The sequence below is a fragment of the Rhododendron vialii genome, chromosome 9a, assembly GCF_030253575.1.
Source record: "Rhododendron vialii isolate Sample 1 chromosome 9a, ASM3025357v1".
NCBI classification, from domain to species: domain Eukaryota; kingdom Viridiplantae; phylum Streptophyta; class Magnoliopsida; order Ericales; family Ericaceae; genus Rhododendron; species Rhododendron vialii.
Genome location: NC_080565.1, coordinates 818,708 through 834,957, shown reverse-complemented (window position 1 = coordinate 834,957; position 16,250 = coordinate 818,708). Strand labels below are relative to the sequence as shown.

The 16,250-nt window shown below is 37.7% G+C and overlaps 1 protein-coding gene across 4 annotated transcripts; it reads right to left on the bottom strand.

The window, feature by feature from the left end:
* Positions 1-697: 697 nt before the first annotated feature.
* Positions 698-16,019, bottom strand: LOC131301829 (2-alkenal reductase (NADP(+)-dependent)-like). Of its 4 annotated transcripts, none has more exons than XM_058328291.1 (5): positions 15,700-15,990; positions 13,446-13,623; positions 12,452-12,618; positions 11,861-11,943; positions 698-1,223 (listed from the first exon to the last, which is right to left on the bottom strand). In XM_058328291.1, the coding sequence occupies exons 1-5, from the start codon at positions 15,931-15,933 to the stop codon at positions 842-844; spliced, it is 1,044 nt and encodes a 347-aa protein (XP_058184274.1). In that variant the 5' UTR covers positions 15,934-15,990; the 3' UTR covers positions 698-841. The 4 variants fall into 4 exon arrangements, with proteins under 4 accessions (XP_058184274.1, XP_058184276.1, XP_058184277.1 ...); XM_058328293.1 differs by lacking the exons at positions 11,861-11,943; positions 12,452-12,618; positions 13,446-13,623; positions 15,700-15,990 and adding exons at positions 4,545-4,627; positions 5,249-5,415; positions 6,742-6,919; positions 7,838-8,159; XM_058328294.1 differs by lacking the exons at positions 698-1,223; positions 11,861-11,943; positions 12,452-12,618; positions 13,446-13,623; positions 15,700-15,990 and adding exons at positions 2,749-3,258; positions 4,545-4,627; positions 5,249-5,415; positions 6,742-6,919; positions 7,838-8,174.
* Between the last annotated feature and the right edge of the window lie 231 nt (positions 16,020-16,250).

Genomic DNA, 16,250 nt, shown 5'->3' with positions numbered 1-16,250 from the left:
TGGATTTTAGAGTTGTATCAGCTTAGAAAAAAAAAAATTGGATTTTAGAGAAAGGGAAGAGAAAGTTAAAAAAAAAAGTTCAATTCCCGTTCCAATTCCTTCTTAAGTCTCGCTCTAGTTTTTATTTTCCTTCTTTTCCATTTCTTTACAAACATGAAATGAAGAGGTTCAGGATGATAATATTTCGGTCCTTTTCCCTTTTCTGATGACGTGGACACAATACCTGAAAGCAGAATCTGCCAATCAGGTAATATTTTTTAAAATTATTTTTGCCGATAAAAAAATACTTTATTCTGCTTTCACAATGACACTAATTAGACAGAACTTGAGAAACAAGAGGTCTGGTAATTTGATTTTAGTCCATCTCCCTTATTCGGCCAATTCGTTAACCAAGCTCCAATGACTCTTTACAGGCGTGTTAGTCCGTTTTCCCTTAGTTAAAAAGAGTTAAGTCACCGATTTTGTAACGACCCAATTGCAAGAGAGGAGGCTTTGAGTAGCTATTCAATACTAACTCCTTGAATTTGCATCATGACAAGTAGGTAGACTTTAAGATAGGTCCTGACCGGTGCCGTCGCTTGAAGGGATAACTCAGATATTGAGCGTGGTTGGTGTTGTAAGAAGCTTGAAGGGACAACACAGACATTGAGCGTGGTTGGTGTTGTAGGAAACATAAGCTATTTTGAAAAATTTAAAGTTGTAAGAAATGGAGTATAAGATACTTTTCAGTTCACAATTTGTTCGTTAAAGCCAAAGAACATTCCAACGCATCCCAGCAAGAAACTCTTCCTAACACATCTCAAAGTCATAAGTATATACACACAAAAAATGCAAAGGTGACTCATTGATCACGAGCAACCAACACCACCTGTTTCCCGATATTGGGACCATAGAAAAGATCGATAAGAGCCGTTGGTGCGTTCTCCAGGCCTTCTGCTATGTCTTCCACATATGTAATTTTCCCTTCTTGTATGAGGCGCAGGATCATGTCAAGATACTTTGGGTACATGGAATAGTAATCGAAAACCAGGAATCCTGCCATACGGATTCGTTTTGTGATGAGGCAGAACAGGTTGTGTGCACCTTCCTGTTTTTCAAGGTTGTACTGTGAGATCATCCCGCACACAGAAATACGACTATGGAGTCTCATGTTCAGAAGTACCATATCAAGCATCTTTCCTCCAACATTCTCGAAGTAGATATCGATGCCATCAGGTAAGCACCTGGCAAACAAATTAAACAGAGGCATAGAAATTGGATATCCCAGCGAAGAGCATATCTAATGCAAAACGGCAGAAAAGGCATTCTGATCTCAAATAAGAGCATAACTATCGGAATCCACTGAAGCATAAGAGTTTCAAGAAGAAATATCTTCTCACAAGCCAATGGATATTTTATTTCAACACTCAAAATTACTCATTTCGTTCATAGCAAAGCATTATATAGGATTCACACTTCACCTAGTCAGCAATTGCCTAGGTATTTGGGTGAGTGGAATTACCCTTATGTCCCTCATTCAAAAATGGATTATATAGGATTTGTTGGAACATCCCTCCAAACATAGGAAACATAAACTTAGATTTTCTAGACTAGAACTTAATGTAAATAAAGATAGTTGACTACTAACTAGGAAGACTTCTTGAGAATTTAAAAAGACATCTATAAACTTAATAATTAGACTCTTTGATCGACTCAATCTTTTTGAATGACTTCAACGACTTTGACCAGCATCAGTTTGGAACTTGAGGAAATAAATAGAAAAAAATATAAATTTTTTAGTAAATAAGTTTATTTTTCTTTTCAATTGTTTGGTTTTTAAAGAAAGAGAAGTGAGAGTTATAAAAAAAAAAAAGAAGTTCAATTAAATTTTTTTTTCCAATTTCTTCTTTAACTCTCCCTCTAGTGTAATAATGGAAAAGACATTATACTGCGGCAGAGCATTGTTTCTTCTAACATCATTGTAATGCAACACATTTATAAGGTCCGATATCCGTAATTTTTTGCTATACTACTAGTATAATTTGAAGTTAACCAAAGCGCAATTTTAAGAGAGGCATAATATCTCTCTCTCTCTCTCTCTCTCTCTCTCTCTCTCAACTGCCTCCATGCCTTCCGATTAATCGATCTACTAGGTAGTGATTTTATTGAAACATCAAAAAGGTTGGCATATAGGCATTGGTCGATTATCTACACACTTCTACATTTTTATTATTGAGCCCAATTATTTTAACAAAATTAACAAACATGAATTAAAAGAGGTTTAGGGTGATACTATTTTCGGTCATTTTCCCTTTTCTGGTGATGTGGACACAATATCTTAAAGCAGAATCAAATACTCGTGTATTATTTTTTTTCAACTATTTTTGCGGATAAAAAAAATACCTGCTTTCACCTTGACACTAATCAGACAGAACTTGAGAAGCAAGAGGTTTAGTAATTTGATTTTAGTCTATCTCCCTTATTGGGCCAAATCGTTAACCAAGCTCCAATGACGTGACTCTTTATGGGTGCATGACTATGCTCGTCCGGTTCCCCTGACTTAAAAGGAGTCAACTCACCAATTTTGCAACAACTCAGTTGCAAGAGCGGAGACTCAGTAGCCGATCAATACTAAATCCTTGAATTTGTATTATGACAAGGAGGTACTTTGAGATCGGGCCCGACCGGTTCTGTCGCTTAAAGGGACAACACAGACACCGGACGTGGTTGGTATTGTAAGAAACATAAGCTATTTTGAAAAATTTAAAGTTGTAAGAAATTGAGTAAAATTTGTTTATTAAAGCAAAAGAACATTCCAACGCATCCCGGCAAGAAACTCTTTCTAATTAACACATCTCAAGTCAAAAGTATATATGCACAAAAAACGCAAGGCGACTCAATCATTCACGAGCAACCAACACCAACTGTTTCCCAATATTTCGACCAGAGAAAAGACCAATAAGAGCCGCTGGTGCATTCTGCAGGCCTTCTGCTATGTCTTCCACATATGTAATTTTCCCTTCTCGTATGAGGGGCAGGACCATGTCTCGATACTTTGCATACATGGGATAGTAATCAAAAACCAGGAATCCTTCCATTCGGACTCGTTTTGTGATGAGGCACAACAGGTTGTGTGCACCTTCCTGTTCTTCAAGGTTGTACTGTGAGATCATCCCGCACACAGGAATGCGACCGTGGAGTCTCATGTTCTGAAGTACCGCATCAAGCATCTTTCCTCCAACATTCTCAAAGTAGATATCGATGCCATCAGGTAAGCACCTGGCAAACAAATTAAACAGAGGCATAGAGAATGTTGGATATCCCAGCTAAGAGCATATCTAATGCAAACGGCAGAAAAGGCATCCTCATGTCAAATATTGGCACGCATGCAGCACACTACATTCCCTACAATGCAAAAATGTAGCAACATTGCTCCAATCCAAAAAAAGTTATTTCTTCAATTTTCTTCCTAAAGAGCCAAATATAAACTGCATTTTGGGGTCCTATTAAAAGATGAAGAGTGAAAACTACAATCAAATTTTAAAAGGTTGAAAGAAGAAATGGCAAACATGGCCCATTGTTTGGCCATCTTTTCAAAAAGTGGACAACTGCCATTTTCGCATTTGGCATGCGGTTTAGCCATTGCTCGGAGTTGCTCTAATAAGGCATGCAATGTAGTGGAAGTTTACAGCAGAAACAAAAGCCAACTAAGATATGTAATGTACTGAAAGTTTACTCGGAGTTGCTCAGTATAAGGTCAAGTAAATAAGGTGACCGTGGTATGCCAGCCAATTGTTAAAAAATTTATGAATTTTAAAGTAAAGTTTCAAAACTTAAATGCATGAGACAAGTGTACATGGGTTTTTCCTTGGATCCCTGAACTGCCGTTGGAAACCCATCCATTTCCTCTTCAATATGAATGGATTGCTAAATAAATATTTTACCTTGTGTATTAACTCCCCGACTGTTTGTGCTCTCAAAAAAACTCTATACATAGCCCTATGCTTTACATGTATTCACGGAGAAAGAAAAACAATCAGCTTTGGTTTCTTCTTTCTATACTTCTTATTCTTCTTTGCTCATAAAAAAAGGGGCTCTCATACGTAGTTCAATATTTTCTAATCAATTCAATATACTTTCGGCAACTCGGTTCGTGACTCATTCAAACCTCCTGTTGGTCATGAACATCCGATGAGGAATGCTTGTGAGCTCTTGGGTTTAATCTTGGGGCTAATACACTCCGGTTGTACCTTCACAAGGGGAGAAATATTAGCCTTAGCGCAGTGCCTAGCATGACTCCCATTCTTACAGGCAACATATTTCCTACTATCACCATTTTCGTACGCTCTTGATTTACATGTTGTATTTCGATATTTCCTGACTTCTAATGGTATAAATAATTAGTGTGCTAACTGCTAACATGGTGTTTTTGGAATGTAGTTCTAACATTACTTTCCTTGAATTAGGTTGATGAAATCAGAAGTCCTTCACCCAGTAATGTACTTAGGCTCTGAAACTCCATATTGCCATCATATCCTTCTGGAAAAGAAATGTGAAACACTCACCTTTTGAGTGCTTTATCCAAGTCGTGTTCTTCTTTATAGTTGAAAGCTTCATCAAACCCGAACCTGTCCTTCAGCAGATAAACCTTTGGTAGAAAAATGGTTGAAGAAAGAAACAGTCGGACAACAGAAAACCGATAAGAGAGTCAAGACCAGTATCTACTATTCGTACAATTTTGGAATATGATAAAATTCAGCAACTGAATGATTGTATTTGATAATCCGAAACACCGATTATGCACCAACAGTCACTCTAACACAAAGACGTACGCACAGAGAGAGAGAGAGAGAGAGAGAGAGAGAGAGAGAGAGAGAGAGAGAGAGAGAGAGAGAGAGAATATTCAGCAACTGAATGATTGTATTTGATAATCTGAAACACCGATTATGCACAAACAGTCACTCTCACACAAAGACGTACGCAGAGAGAGAGAGAGAGAGAGAGAGAGAGAGAGAGAGAGACAATGAATTATGCTCTAAAAAGATACTACTCAGCAAAGGAAACGAGTTCCTCTGGTTGACAAATACAAGGGAACATGTACGGAGCACCAGAAAATGTGATCGGGACACTTGAAATTTGTTACACAAATACTGGTAAAGTACTATCACAATGGTAAGGTATATGACATTTCCATTGAGCATTAAGTATAGACATGCGCTAGATGGTAATTTAGCATAAATAGCAGAATGGACATGTGAAAGGCACTCACCTTTTCTTTGGATCCAGCACTTCCAACCACATAACAGTTCTTTAACTTTGCAAACTGGCCAACAAGCTGACCAACAGCTCCAGATGCAGCAGAAACGAATACGTACTCTCCTTCCTTAGGAGAGCCTACCTCATAAAAACCAGCATAGGCTGTCAAACCAGGCATACCTGCAAAGTTCAAACTCAACGCAATGAGGATCCATCCAATTTAGCTGATAGTATAAAGATGTGGATAAGGAAAACCAGTGCAGGACATCTTATAGAGGGAAAACATAGTAACTAAGATCTTTAAAATTCCAAGCAACAAGTGATCTGTGCTGGGAGAAATAACTGATTGAAATATAACAAGATGCTTTCCTTGGTGGAATCTTTACCAATGAACTTGTTGGATCGTCCAAGAGACAATGCAATGCCATCGTAAGAGAGGAATGACAATGAACACGTCAGCTATTGAATACAGCTTATCCTAAATCACAGTACAAACTGATCACTACTCATGAGTTTTTCAGAAAGAGGTAGTGCACAGGGCTTTGAACAAGTGATGCTACTTCATCAACTTGTCTTGTTTTCTAAAACTGAAAACTGTAATTAGATGCCAGTAACTAACTAAATAACCTTATTCCTTCCAGCTATTCTTCCAAAGAAACTTCCTAGTTGGACCACCTAGTTTGGATAGATCGTACAATTCAAAAGTAGGGAGCAATAAATTTTCATCAATTGGGGATAAGAGAGGTAACAAAGGATAGATTAGTTTGTACATTTAGTCTAATTCGGAGGTGGTTCGAGCCGGTGTGCTTTCTTGGAGAAAGATTCCAAAATCCGCTGATAATGTTAATATTTGTAGGCTTGGGGTATTCCTTTGTATGTATCCAATCTTAGAGGCTGCCCTGTCTAGTTATTGGCTGCTAGAGCCTGTGGTGTACTCCTTGTACAGGGGTTTTCTGTAATGTTTTGTTTTTGTCTATCTTTGGTCTTGTTTGTAACTTCAACGCTATCCCCTTGATCTGATTGGTTTGGTTTCTTAAACAAAATCACTAAATTAAAAACAAAAAAAAAGAAAGCAAAAGGGAGAGTTGTCTGCAATTTTCTGCATCTATTTGATAACAGAGAGAGAGAGAGAGAGAGAGAGAGAGAGAGAGAGAGAGAGAGAGAGAGAGAGAGAGAGAGAGAGAGAGAGATTAGTGTCCAAATGGAAAATGTAATTAGCTGCATTATCTCTCACATAGTAGGAATACTTAGCCCGAGATATTCCCTTATTAGATCTCACTTACCAATATCATTGCCCTAGTTTAAATTAGCAAAGAAATAAATGAAAAACAAACAAAAATACACCACTATTTTCTTTTCAGCTCTATATTTTGCTACATCCACAAGCGGTGAGGCCATTCCACGACGAATAAATTGAATGCCTTCTTATTGGGATGAGAAAAAGAAGAAGATAATCTACCTATTGTACCTGAAGTAATTTGGAGGAAACAAATGGAATGAACTTACCAAGGATTCCAGTATAATACGAAAGAGGCACATCTGTGTGTTCAATTTTAAAGAGTGTCTCTGGTTCTGTAATGAGACTATACTCTTCCCATCCAGTCATTCCCCAAACTAAGTCACCCTTCTTGTAATTTGGATGTCCAGAATCAATAACTTTAGCCACTCCACGACCAGTTATAGGCTGCACAACAGCAACAAGATCAGTCACTGACGCAGACTTATTTGAGGTTGAGACAGGTTGTATATGGATTGAATTATGGAGTATGGTTTATGGTTTCATCATTAATATTGCATATTCATTTAGTTTCCATGTCTCCGTACGTATATTACAGATTTCGATATTGACGGATGGATTGATGAATGAATGTTTAATGCTTTTCATTTTACATGTCATTTTGGAGAGGGGGTGTAGAACATCTAAACAAAGATACGACTAATCTCTAGGCACCGATTAATGCCCGATTAATTGGCCTAGGCGCTAAGCGGTGCCCGGTTGCCCGACTAGCACTTAGGGACTTTTCAAACACTGCAAAAACGTGTTCCCTTTGTAATAGTTATAGATGATAGACGTATATACTATATTGGTCTTTTGTTTATTGAGTTTGAACGGAACTTGATTAAAAGATTAATATAAAAAGATTTTCTCAGTCTTTTTACAACATAGTATATACCTGACAATGATTCATAGGACGGAACCAATGTTATGGATTTTCATAAGAATCCTTCAAAAGGCCATACCTAATTTTTCTACTATTGATTTCCAATTTTTAAGAGTAGAAAGTCAAATGGAAATTGAATTGAAACTTCTTAATAGGCACATATACTCCTCTCCCCCACTTAGCCATTTATCTTCTCCTCCTAAACATCATACCTAGAACAAGCTGCGCAGTAATTTGTTCAAGCTTCGTACCAAACCTTAACCAGCTAGCTTCAAAAGATATCAAAGGACCGTTTGACGAGAACACGAGCTCAAACTCGAGCCCTTTGCTCTGTTTATCACTCCAAGTTGGAATTTCTGAATATACTACATAAATTTACGAAGGTGTGTGTCTGTAAAGAAGATAGAGATTGAATCATCAGTTGTAATTAAGTGACTGACCGAACCAGGTGTGAATGGGGCAATGTAGCTGCCTATGGAATTCCTCATGCGGATACGCATGTAAGGGTCGCAAGACAAGTAGAGGTTCTTCACCACAACCGTTTTCGAACCTTGTGCTACACTCAGTCGAATCTTACTGCTCCTCAACTCGAAATCTGACTCTTTTGGGAGACCATTCATCACGTAGTCCCTCAGGATTACCTGCTTGTTGCTCACCTCCGCCATATCAACACCCTCTCTCTCTCTCTCTCTCTCTCTCTAAATCCCTCTCTCTGTATCTAAATCAAAATTTCTCGTGGTGGAGAATGATGCCGATGTCAGCTAGTGTGTGTCTTTCGACCTCACTGTGGGTTAGAGCAATAATGACAAAAAGGCCGAAAAAATAGAGGAGTAAATTATCAAAATCACCCCGAGATTTTTTAAAATTATAAAATTTCCCCTCACATTACTTTCTTGTTGTAATTTAGCAAGTACATTATAAAACAAGTTTTTCATAACAAATTACTCTCTTGTTGTAATGTAGTACAGTAGCTAGTAAACCCCTAGCTACATAAAGGCATGCAATGTTTATGTACTGGAAGTTTACAGCAGAAACAAAGGCCAACTAATATACTGAAAGCTTACTCGGCCTTATTCAATAGTATAAGGTCAATTAAATAGGGTGATCGTGGCATGCCAGCCAATTACTTGTTAAAAGATTTATGAATTTTAAAGTGAAGTTTCAAAACTTAAATGCATTAGACAAGTGTACATGCATGGGTTTTCCCTTGGATCCCTGAACTGCCGTTGGAAACCTTTCTATTTCCTCTTCTCAAAATGAATGCATTGGATCCAAAATATATTGATTGCTAAATAAATATTTTACCTTATGTATTAACTATTAACTCCCCAATTGTTTGTGCTCTCAAAAAACTTGCTTTTGCTTACTCAGTTACTCTATACCATATCTTGAAGGAGAGGGATGCTTGGGTTTTTCAGATAAGGGAGATGGTGTGGAGGCTATGGTTAAAACGGTGGAGTCCGACATCCGGAATTGAAGAAGTTCCTGGAAGAATGTGAAGGTTTCCCTTGTCAACAAAAAACTCTGTTTGCTATGGAACATCTTTTCATAAAATTTTGTAACTTCCTAAATTGGTAGTCTATTTTCCCGGTGTAGATGCTATCTTGGTGGTAGTCTGTTCCAGAGGCAGGTGGGAGTAATACCCTCTCTCGGTAGGTTTGTTGGAGGGTGATTGTCCAGGCTAAGTTCTCTATGGTGGTGTTTTTCACTAGGTGTCTTTGTGTTTTGGGCGTGTTTGTTCATGGGTATGCCCTTTTGTTGTGCCTTTTTTTTCTTTTGGCTTTGTTATGCTTTGTTTGGATGTGTTTTTGAGAATTTTTAAGTTTGATTTTTGAGGTAATGAGTGGAGAGAGAAATTAGGATAATAGTTGGAAATAGGAGTTATGAGTAGAGAGAGAAATGAGTATAATGATTGAAGATAAAGATAATGAGTAGAGAGTAATGATTGAAAGTAAGGGTAGTGAGTGTTTTTTGAGTTGATTTTTTTTTTCTTTCAAATTAACATCCAAACAAGGCATTAATAATTCTCGCAACCAGCATTATATAAAAAAATATATATTACGACAGTTATTAGGAAAAAACATTAAGTGCAAAAACAGAAGGCAAAACAAATGAAGTGCATGTCAACAAAGCATTTCTATCACCAAGGTGAGCAAGGTGATAATATTTCGGTCCTTTTTCCTTTTCTGGTAACGTGGACACAATACCAACTACCTGATTTTGCTTTCACCATGACACTAATTAGACAGAATTTGAGAAGCAAGAGGTCTGGTAATTTGATTTTAGTCTATCTCCCTTATTGGGCAGATTCGTAAACCAAGCTCCAATGACATGATTCTTTACAGGCGCATGACTGTGCTCATCGTGTGCCCCTGGCTTAAAAGGAGTTAAGTCACCAATTTTGTAACAACCCAGTTGAAAGAGCAGAGACTCAATAGCTGATTAGTATTAACTCCTTGAATTTGCATCATGACAAGTAGGTAGACTTTGAGATAGCCACCCATCGGTGCCGTCGCTTGAAGGGACAACGCAAACACCAAGCGTGGTTGGTATTGTAAGAAACATAAGCAATTTTGAAAAAGGTGTTCATTAAATAGAGTATACGATACTTTTCAGTTCACAATTTGTTCATTGAAGCCAAAGAACATTCCAACCCATCCCAGCAAGAAACTCTTCCCATCACATCTCAAGTCAAACGTATATACACCCAAAAAAACGCAAGGCGACTCATTCACGAGCAACCAACACCACTTGTTTCCCAATATTGCGACCAGAGAAAAGACCAATAAGAGCCGCTGGAGCATTCTCTAGGCCTTCTGCTATGTCTTCCACATATGTAATTTTCCCTTCTCGTATGAGGGGCAAGACCATGTCAAGATACTTTGGGTACATAGGATAGTAATCGAAAACCGTGAATCCTTCCATTCGGATTCGTTTTGTAATGAGACAGAACAGGTTGTGTGCACCTTCCTGTTCTTCAAGATTGTACTGTGAGATCATCCCGCACACAGGAATGCGACCGTGGAGTCTCATGTTCAGAAGTACCGCATCAAGCATCTTTCCTCCAACATTCTCGAAGTAGATATCGATGCCATCAGGAAAGTACCTGGCAAACAAATTAAACAGAGGCATAAAGAATGTTGGATATCCCAGCTAAGAGCATATCTAATGCAAAATGGCAGAAAAGGCATCCTGATGTCAATTATTGGCACGCAGCACGCTACATTCCCTACAATGCAAAAATGTAGCAACCTTGCTCTAATCCAAAGAAAGTTATTTCTTTGATTTTCTTCCTAAAGAGCCAAATACAAACTGCATTTTGGGGTCCTGATAAAGAGAGAAAACTACGAATAAATTTTAAAAGGTTGAAGAAGAAATGGCAAACATGACCCATTGTTTGGCCATCGTTACAAAAAGTGGACAATTGCCATTTTCGCATTTGGCACGAGGTTTAGCCATTGCTCGGAGTTGCTCTAATAAGGCATGCAATGTACTAGAAGTTTACAGCAGAAACAAAAAAGCCAACTAAGGTATGTAATGTACTGAAACTTTACTCGGCCTTATTCAATATAAGGTCAAGTAAATAGGGTGACTGTGGTATGCCAGCCAATTACTTGTCAAAAAATTTATGAATTTTAAAGTGAAGTTACAAAACTTAAATGCATTAGACAAGTCAATGTTCTAAAAGTCGCTAGGCGTTAGTTGGGCAGTCGGCCACCTTCGAGCGATTAATCGGTGCATATTTATTAGTAATCGGCAATTAATCGTTAGTCGGACCTAATCGGATAGGCCTTGCCAGCGATTAATAGGCTATTAATCGCCAATTAATTCCTTGCTTTAGAACACTAAGACAAGTGTACATGGGTTTTTCCTTGGATCCCTGAACTGCCGTTGGAAACCCATGCCCTATGCTTTACAGGTATTCACAGAGAAAGAATAAACAATCAGCTTTGGCTTCTTCTTCTATACTTCTTATTCTTTGCTTACAAAAAAAGGGCACTCATACATAGCTCAATATTTTCTAATCATATCAATATACTTTTTGACAACTCAGTTCGTGACTCATTCAAACCTCCTAGTGGTTGTGAACATCGGATGAGGAATGCTTGTGAGCTCTTGGGTTTAATCTTGGGGCTAACACACTCCGGTTGTACCTTTACGAGAGGAGGAATATTAGCCTTAACACAGTGCCTAGCATGACTTTCATTCTCACAGGCAAAATGTTTCCTACTTTCACTATTTTCCTACGCTCTTGATTTACTTGGTGTATTTCGATATTTTATGACTTCTAACAGTCTAAATAATTAGTGTGCTAACATGGTGTTTTTGGAATATAGTTCTAACATTACTTTCCTTGAATTAGGTTGATCAAATCAGCAGTCCTTCTACCCATTAATGTACTTAGGCTCTGAAACTCCATATTGCTATCGTGTCTTTCTGGAAAAGAAATATGAAACACTCACCTTTTGAGTGCTTTATCCAAGTCAGGTTCGTCTTTATAGTTGAAAGCTTCATCAAACCCGAATTTGTCCTTCAGCAGATCAACCTTTGGTCGGAAAAATGGTTGAAGAAAGAAACAATAGGACAACAGAAACCAATAAGAGTCATGACCAGTATCTACTATTCGTACAATTTGGAATATGATAAAATTCAGAAACAGAATGATGGTATTTGATAATACGAAACATCGATTATGCACCAACGGTCACTCTCACACACAGACGTACGCAGAGAGAGAGAGAGAGAGAGAGAGAGAGAGAGAGAGAGAGAGAGAGAGAGAGAGAGAGAGAGAGAGAGAGAGAGAATTATGCTCATTGCTCTGAAAAGATACTACTCAGCAAGGAAACAAGTTCCTCTGCTTGACGAATACAAGGGAACATATTCGGAGTACCAGAAATTGTGATCGGGACACTTGAAATGTGTAACTCAAATACTGGTAAAGTACTATCAAACAATGGTAAGGTATATGACATTTCCATTCAGCGATAAATATAGACATGCGCTAAATGGTAATTTAGCATAAATAGCAGAATGGACAAGTGAAAGGCAATAACCTTTTCTTTGGATCCAGCACTTCCAACAACATAACAATTCTTTAGCTTTGCAAACTGGCCAACAAGCTGACCAACCGCTCCAGATGCAGCTGAAACGAATACGTACTCTCCTTCCTTAGGAGAGCCTACCTCATAAAAACCACCATAGGCTGTCATACCAGGCATACCTACAAAGTTCAAACTCAACGCAATGAGGATCCATCCAATGTAGCTGAAAGTATAAGATCACAGTACAAACTGATCACGACTCACAAGTTCCCTTACAACTGTTTTCAGAAAGAGGTGGTGCACAGGGCTTTGAACAAGGGATGCTACTTCATCAACTTGTCTTGTTTTCTAAAACTGAAAACCATAATTACAAGCCAGTAACTAAATATATAGGTATTCCTTTGTATGTATCCAGTCTTGGGGGCAGTCCTGTCTAGTTTTTGGCTGCTAGATGCTGTGGTGTACCCCTTGTATAGGGGTTTTCTGAAATGTTTTGTTTTTTGTCTATCTTTGGTCTTGTTTGTAACTTCAAGGCTATCACCTTGATCTGATTGGTTTGGTTTCTCAATGAAAGTCACTAAATTCCAAGAAAAAAAAAAGAAAAGAAAGCAGAAGGGAGAGTTGTCTACAATTTTCTGCATCTATTTAATAACAGAGAGAGAGAGAGAGAGAGAGAGAGAGAGAGAGAGAGAGATTAGTGTCCAAATGGAAAATGTAGTTAGCTGCATTAGTTTCATGTAGTAGGACTGTAGGAATACTTAGCCCGAGATATCCACTTATTAGATCTCACTAATATCATTGGCCTACTTGAAGTTAGCAAATAACTAAATGTAAAACAAAAAAAAACTACTATTTTCTTTTCAGCTCTATATCCTGCTACATCCATAAGCGGTGAGGTTCCACGACAAATAAATTGAATGCCTTCTTATTGGGATGAGAAAAAGAAGAAGATAATCCACCTATTGTACCTGAAGTAATTTGGAGGAAACAAATGGAATGAACTTACCAAGGATTCCAGTATAATAAGAAAGAGGCACATCTTTGTGTTCAATTTTAAAGAGTGTCTCTGGTTCTGTAATGAGACTATAGTCTTCCCATCCAGTCATTCCCCAAACTAAGTCACCTATCTTGACATTTGGATGTCTAGAATCAATCACTCTAGCCACTCCATAACCAGTTATAGGCTGCACAACATCAACATGATCGGTCACTGATGCAGATTTAAGAACTTTCGGGAAGTGGAAAGAAGTTCCTACATTTTGTAGCTATAATGCAATACTAGCCATTGAGTTGACTCAAGAATATTTAAAAAATGATACAACTAATCTCTAGGCATCGATTAATCCCCAACTAATTGGACTAGGCGCTAGGCGGAGCCTGGTTGCCCAACTAGCACTTGGGGACTTTTCGAACACTGCAAAAAGGTGTTCCCTTTGTCATAGTAATAGATGATAGATGTATATACTATATTTGTTTTTTGTTTATTAAGTTTGAAAGGAAGTTGATTAAAAGATTAATATAAAAGATTTTCTCTGTTTTTTTACAACATATATACCAAACAATGATTCATCGGACGGTTTGATGTGTTTGTTTGGGCTTTACTAGTTGGGCTTGTCCCATGTAATTTGATTTGGGCTTTTAGGCCTCTTGGGTGTTTGGGCTGCGTCCCACTTATTTTAACTGTTTTATCCGAGCTCTTAGGCCTTTAGGTGTTGGAACTTTGTTCCCTTTGGGTGTTGCCTTGGTTGGGATCTTGCCAATCAGGGGATTGGGTCTTGGATTGGACTTTTCGTTCTCTCCTTGTCCTATTTATTAATCTTTGTATCTCCTTCAAGGGTTAATAAAATCTTTTTTTTGCCGTTCAAAAAAAAAAACCATTACGGATGCAAGGATTTTCATAAGAATCCTTCAAAAGGTCATACATAATTTTTCTAATATTGATTTCCAATTTTTTAACAGTAGAAAGTCACATGGAAATTGTATTGAAACTTCTTATAGGCACATATACTCCTCTCCCCCACTTAGCCATTTATCTTCTCCTCCTAAATTAACTAACCCCTGTTTGTTTGCCCTATCTTTTTCCAGCGATAAGAGAATACAAGTATAAGAATTAAATGAAAACAACTCTACAATCACTATAAGCCCAACCCAACTAGTAGCCCCAATAGGGGGAGAAACAATCCCAGACAATTTCCAACTATTAGGCCCATTAGGGGGAGAAATAATCCCAACAAATACAAAAGGAAGAACAACACATGCAGGTAAAGATATTTGAATTCCTAACCTCATAGCGAAACCGCAAAAGTCCTAGTCAACTAAGCTAGCCCCAGTTTGATACTCCAATATTGTTTTCCCAAACAATTATATACCCCCATTATATTTGACCAAACAATTGTAAAATATTTTCCCTAACAATTGACTACCACTCATCCACATCCAATATTGTTCTCTCCTCCTAAATCCTTTAGATTTTGCCATCCCTACATCAAAGGACCACAACAAACAAATAGTCATTTGATTATCTTAATATCCTAAGAAGTTTACTAAGATAATCACAACATTGTAAGAGTTATCACGAAAGAAAAAAATACATTGGAAGAGTTTGCAACATCAACCTATGCATGTATTTTAATACTCCTTTATAACCTCTCCCCCACTTTATTTGACTAAACAATTATATTGACCCCACGACATTTGCCCAAGCAATTAAAACTAGTGATGGTACAAAAGGGGCATAACTGGGCAACCCCACCACAAAATTTTGAAAACTCCTCGCAGTATCCTAATAAGTTTACCACGATACTCACAATAATCTAAGGGTTTGCAGTCCATCAAGGTTGGAACTAGGGCTGACAAACGAAACTGAACGAGCCGATCGAAACGGTTGATTGTTGAAACTTGATTTGAAAACTTAACGAACTTTAAAAAGATGTTCAAGTTCAACCTTCGTTCCAAACCTTAACCAGCTTCAAACTTCAAAAGATATCAAACGACCGTTTAATGAGCGAACACGAGCTCGAACTCGAGCGCTTTGCTTTGTTTATCAGTCCAAGTTGGAATTTCTATATATATTATACAGCGGAGCGATTTCTGTTAAAAATTGTCTAGGCATATAAACGCGAACAACCTCTACAACTGTTAAATCACACTCTCTGGTAACTTTGTAGCCATCGAATCATTTCTTTTTTTTATTATTATAATATATAGAAGGTGTGTATATAGATAGATACAGATTGAATCATGAGTTGGAAGTGACTGACCGAACCAGGAGTTAATGAGGCACTATTGCTGCCTATCGAATTCCTCATGCGGTTACGCATGTAGGGATCGCAAGACAAGTAGAGATTCTTCACCACAACCGATTTCGAACCTTGTGCTGCGTTCAGTCGAATCTTACTGGTCCTCACCTCGAAATCTGACTCTTTGGGGAAACCACTCACGTAGTCCCTCAGAATCACTTGCTTGTTGCTCACCTCCTCTACTCTCTCCGCCATATCAATACCCTCTGTGTGTGTGTGTGTCAAAATGTGAAGAATGAGGGAGGCGATGAAGGTCAACTAGTTTGTGTCTTTTGTAGTATAATTAACTGGAAAATAAATAAAGTAAGATTGTAATCAAGTTAAGAGACGTGAGTTTAATTTTGTTCATCCTCTTTTGCTGCTTCGTAGTACTTTTTTTTTTATTAATTGAAATAATGTGAATTTCATTACATAGTCATATTTATTAAAAAATGTATTGTAACAGTGAATTTTATACCATTTCAACTAATAAAAATAAGAATAATGTTCACTTTCTTTTAAAAATGATGAAC

Bases quoted from the DNA above. Each gene is read 5' to 3' on its own strand.
- LOC131301829 (XM_058328291.1), bottom strand. From the start codon at position 15,933: ATGGCGGAGAGAGTAGAGGAGGTGAGCAACAAGCAAGTGATTCTGAGG. The intron at 12,619-13,445 runs GTAAGTTCATTC...TGAACTTTGTAG, and splicing joins TTATTATACTGGAATCCTTG to GTATGCCTGGTATGACAGCC. The intron at 11,944-12,451 runs GTTATTGCCTTT...TTCCGACCAAAG, and splicing joins GTGCTGGATCCAAAGAAAAG to GTTGATCTGCTGAAGGACAA.